This window comes from Rhea americana, unplaced genomic scaffold (assembly GCF_003343005.1).
Source record: "Rhea americana isolate MKP2758 unplaced genomic scaffold, rheAme1 scaffold_17, whole genome shotgun sequence".
NCBI lineage: Eukaryota > Metazoa > Chordata > Aves > Rheiformes > Rheidae > Rhea > Rhea americana.
Genome location: NW_028185816.1, coordinates 6868014 through 6873062, shown reverse-complemented (window position 1 = coordinate 6873062; position 5049 = coordinate 6868014). Strand labels below are relative to the sequence as shown.

The 5049-nt window shown below is 45.9% G+C and overlaps 2 protein-coding genes across 6 annotated transcripts in view; one reads left to right on the top strand and one right to left on the bottom strand.

Annotated features, from left to right (window-relative positions):
- NADSYN1 (NAD synthetase 1) overlaps window positions 1-721 on the bottom strand; it is a gene marked incomplete at its 5' end in the record, with an annotated part of 21077 nt that extends 20356 nt beyond the window's left edge. Inside the window, one exon of the mRNA XM_085300987.1 lies at window positions 631-721. Coding sequence (XP_085157113.1) covers window positions 631-721 — 91 coding nt within the window. The remainder of the gene's footprint in view (window positions 1-630) is intronic.
- Window positions 87-5049, top strand: part of DHCR7 (7-dehydrocholesterol reductase) — a 10540-nt gene continuing 5577 nt past the window's right edge. The window contains exons 1-3 of one of the 5 annotated variants that reach the window (XM_085300914.1): window positions 87-385; window positions 690-893; window positions 4520-4625. In XM_085300914.1, coding sequence (XP_085157040.1) covers window positions 4528-4625 — 98 coding nt within the window. In that variant the 5' untranslated portion in view covers window positions 87-385; window positions 690-893; window positions 4520-4527. The other 4 variants (XM_085300915.1, XM_085300913.1, XM_085300917.1 and 1 more) reach the window with 4 other exon arrangements.

The following is a 5049-nucleotide window of genomic DNA, read 5'->3' as shown; positions in this document are numbered from 1 at the left end:
CCGGGGTGGCGCCTGTGGGCGCTCCCGGCTGGGGCGGCGCGATACAGCTTTTTTCCCCCGGTTATGTTGCTGGCACAGCTGGTGCGAGGAGCTCCGGCACCGTTAGCACAACGGCTGCCGCTCTCACGGAGAGCTGCTGCCAGGATCCCGAGCGTGACTCCGCGGCGGGATTTTTTTGTCACATCCCCTATCGCGTGTCTGCAGTTCTGCCATTTAAGAACCTGAGTATCCGCTGGCACGCGGGGGACGCTGTCTTAGTCCTCTGCTAACGACTTCTAGAAGGCGGCCCTCGAAACAAGTTCGGAATGCGAGGCCTCGAGATGGTGGGGAAATGCCGAGCTGGGTTCGCATGTTTCTTCACATTTGTGCCTCATCAAAGCAGCCGGTACAAGTCCCAGCGTAGCAGGGACATCCAGAACGCGGCCTGGCCTCCTGTCCCGAATCCCTCGTGTACTTGCTGTCACGAGGGATTCTCTCTGAATCGCTTCTTGCTTTCAAGGCGGCGGGGAGTCCTCATGGCAGGGACAGAAACGTTTGACTTCTGATCCCGCAAGATGTGTGGGAAGTTGGGGGGCTGCACCTTGGAAAGATACAGGGGAGGGAAAATAGCCCGCAGGTGCTCTTACTTACCAGAGTTTCCATTATCCTGACGGCCCTGTTCTTTCTGGCTTGTTTCCCCGCACGAGGAGGAGCTGGAGCTGTGCAGAAGCCCTAGAGCAATTTAACGGGTGCAGAGAAGCCCCGTGGCCGACGCTCCTTCCCTCTCCCCTCCTGCCAGAGCCCGAGCAAGCCTCTCCGTGTCCACGAGCTCCCTCCTTTCCCCCTGTTGGTCAAACCCGCGCAGAAAGCAGCAGTGAGTTGTACTTCTCTGGAAGCACACGATTTGCTTTTCGGTAAGATTTTAATTGTCTCCACACGCGGCTTTTAGCGTTACACTCCAGGAAGCACCTTTACAAATCCTTCCTTGCAACTATAATAACATTAATTTACTGAAYGTTCCTTTTTTTAACGGAAACCCACTGCAAGGCGATGTTCCCACAAGCACCCGGGCACAAGGACACCCGTTAGGTACTCGGCGCAGCGAGGCAGGCACCAGGCGGCGGAAGGCGGCTTCTCCCCCCTCCCCCGCAGCGAGGCTCCGCGGGGCGGGGGGGGTCGGAGATGAGGAGGAGGCCCGGCCCCGCCCCCCCCCGCCGCGCGGGCGCCTCGGCCCATGGGTTGAGCGCGCCGCACCAATGCGGTGGCGCGGCGGGGGCGGGGCCGGGCTTGGCGCGGCGGGGATTGGGCAGGGCGGTGGGGTGGGGGCGGGGGGGCGCTCGGCTCCCCGGCGGCGGCGGCGGCGGCGGCGCAGGTGAGCGAGGCTGCTGCGCACAGGTGGGGCGGGGGCGCCGGGGCGCCCGCCGCGGGCAGGGGGCGGGCGGGGCGGCTGCGGCCGGCTGCGGCCGGCTGCGCTGCGCAGGTGCGTATTTCACCGCGAGCCATAGTGGGCCTTGGGGAACGGGGAGAYGAAGCGTGGCTGGAAGGGAGGGTTTTTTTTGTAATAAATCCGATAAACATCCCCCACCAGGGTCACTTCTCGTTTCCTCCTTCCCCCCTCCCCATAACGCGCTCCAAAGCGCGTGTGTCTTAGTACGCGGGGTCTGGCGTGGGGGAAAGTGGCGTCGTTTTTGCTGACGGGAATCTGCTGAGTTAGCCCTGGTAACCAGCTGCTGCGTTCGTCTCGCATGCAAAACATTTGATTTTGGGGGAGCGTTATGTTTCGGCCGGGAGATTTTGTTTTAAACGTATATAGATAGGTGTGAGACTGTCGTGTTTTCTGTAGGAGAGGGAAAAATCTCACCGTAGTTTTTGCCATGCTTATTTCATGACAGTTCATTAAATTCAGTGTTTCTAGAAGAACATCAAACAGCTGTGAAATGTTGATGCTTGAAAGGGCTCTGCTTTGTACAAAACTTAACCTGTGAACTGTGCATTAAACTTGTGTCTTGGGTACTGAAAGGAAAGAGAGTGAACTGAGGGGTTGCTGTGGTTTTTCCTTCGACACAGTATTTATTGTTAAACTTTGAAATTTGGAGTCAGATGAAGAGTATGTCTCTGGATTTTTCTGCGAGGGTGATTTTTAAGTCATGAATTGTGCTTCAGGCTGTTGTTAAAAAGCTCACGAGGGGTTAGGAAAGCAATGGGTCGGGACTTATTAAAGTTTAGAGGGGTATCCGGATCCTTGTGTATAAAGCAGCTCCAATAGCTAGTAAGCATTTAACACAGGAGTAAGGTGTCAATGGGAGTCATAATTCAGAAGCATTAGCAGGCATTTAAGGTGTGGGGAAAACCTCTGAACATAGAGAGGTTCTTGGTTGCCAGCAGAGCTATTTATCTGCCAGGGTATAGCTGTAGGGGAAGGCCCTGAGCAAGTGCTTGTTCAAATCCTCTTGCAGAAGGGTAAACTTCATTGGCAGTTATTGATCTTTAAGCAGGTGAAACACGTGGATCCCACATACACTGTGACTCAACTCCAGCCTTTTTCATCTTGTCAAGTTTCCAGTTTTAGTAATTAGATGTTGGTCATGTTTCTGCACTGTTTGGTAGGATTAATGATAAACTGGGTGTGTATGAGCCTTGCACAAAATCCCAGCTGCTGCCAGCAGCAGACAGGCTTTCTACAAGTGTTCAACAGCCTGAGCAGGGTTTTTAAGTCCAATATGCTGAGCTCTGCAGAATAACCAGGCTATTTCATTACTTCAGAGACTAAAGGAAAGCTGAACACCAATGATAGTTCTCAACCTACTGACCAGAACTTAGTTTTATAACTCTTCATCTGCTCTCTGATAAGTTGCTAGGGTTTCTGTGCTGAATCTCTTATGTCTCCTCCCTCAGTAGGACTGACAAACAAGAAATATCATGGGGAATCCATGGAAATATTCAAAACTTGGCAAGGCTCTGAGCAACCTGATCTATGCTGGCCCTGCTCTGAGCAGAGTTGGAGTTGGACTAAATGCTTTCAAAGGTCTCATCCAATCTGAATTATTCTGATTCTGTTATTTCCTGAAAAAGAGCCGTTCTATCTTGGCAGAATTTTTACTGGTGCTGTAACTGTTCCCAGTATGAGCTTGTAGTGTTATGAAAAGTTAAACCAACAAAAATTACTGGAGTAAGGTCCCGTGCTCCTAACCTTGGTACAGGAAATTTCCTGTTCTTATACTGCTTATCCGCTTCATTACTCACATTAGAAACCCTCTTATGAAGGTGTTGATACCTGAAAAAATGTAGAATTTAGAATTCTGGCTAAAATCTGAGCCAAACTTTTTACTTTTGACAGTATTTTAGAAAGTTTTTGCTGAAAGACAAGTTATTAGTATTTCAATTTATCATTATTAAAATAGTAAGTTATGTAAGCTTCCTGTGCCTCATGTATCTTCTTGTATTCCTTCTTTAGAACTCATCAAATTAATGAGAGGAAGCATTATATTGCTTTTCCAATTACTTCCAAAAAATTAGCATTTTAATTCAAATGTATGATGGGGAGGAGATTTCTACAGAACATATTATATATTTTGAATGAGTGGTACATTATCCTTGTGGTTGAGCTGATCTGTTAAGAGATCTTTCTACTTTGGCATCTAGGCATTTTTCTCTTTCTTAACATGCTTTATTGTCATTTCTATTTCAGTGGAAATAAGTGCTGATTTCTGGCTTTAGTTAAAATATCAAAGACTGAAAACTACAAAACTAACAACTGTTAGCAAATTCCCATCTGAATAGTAAACTACAATATTCCATATGTTTTAGAATCCGTATCTTCCCATAAGACTCAAACAAAGTTTAGGGTAAACATTCTTCCTTTTTCTTTTGGAAGAAGGATTACCAAATGTTGAGATTATGGGATGATAATGATCCCTAAGAAAAGAAATATTTGGGCAAAGCAAAAGAAAAAAACCCAAATATCTGTAATGCATGTTATATGGAGAATTAGGTGTAGTATAGTCATTCTCAATTCTGACTCATTTCTGATACAGAGGGGATTATAGTTGTCTTCTTGTTTTCTTCATGTAGCTAGTATGTATCAAGCAAAGGATCTGAGGAAAATGCAGGGGAAGGTCCAGTACACATGATATTACAGCAGTAGCAATTACTCYAGGAAAGACAATTCATTGCAGACCCTTGTTTCCAGAGGTTTGTAAGAATGTGTTCTGCCACATTCTTGTCCTTTGTATCTCACATATAAGTAACAAGCCACGTATTTTACAATATGGCTTGAAAGACATTTCCAGTTAGCAGCAAGTTTAATGAAGTACTTTGGCATCAATAGTTTGGTAATGTTTTGCTGAAGATAAGACTGTAAGAGTTTGGGTGACTTTTTGTTTGTTTTTTTGTTTTTTTTTCTTCTTCCTAAACCCCTCTTGAACTTCCTGCAATCAGAAGGCAATAAAATAATTTCTAATAAATTTTAAATCTCTTCAGTCAAACCAAAAGAATTACTGAGAACTGTCTGGAATAATACCACAAATATTTTCTTTCATAGAGGGAAGCATGGCAGCCCTTCAGGAGAAAAGACCTTCTGAAGAAAGAAAACACGAAAGTGTCCAAAATGGTGCTCAAACATCTCAAGGACAGTGGGGAAGAGCATGGTGAGGGAAGTTGATAATCCTAATTAGTCACTGTATTTCAGATTGGTTCAAACCTACTCTTGCGGTTGCCACTTTCTTTTAAAGCTTGACTTTATTAATAAAAGATGGTTGCATTGATCTTTCATAGAATGAGTTGTAAGAGGTGCTAGTTACAGCAAGTTGTAAAGAGTAATGCATAACATTGCTTTGCCTTGCTTTGCCTTTCATGCACTAATGTATTGATGTTTTCATCATTCTGTTGAGTGGCATAATGTTGTAATGCCTCAGCTGGGAGAGAAATTCATGTTCAAGTCTGCTTTCTTTGCCAGCTTGTTTTCATCAAATATGGTTATCTTTAAAGAGATATTTAGAAGCAAAGGCAAAGAAGATATCTTTGTCTAGGTATCTTGGATCTGCCAGTACCTAGATGCATAAAACAACTTTT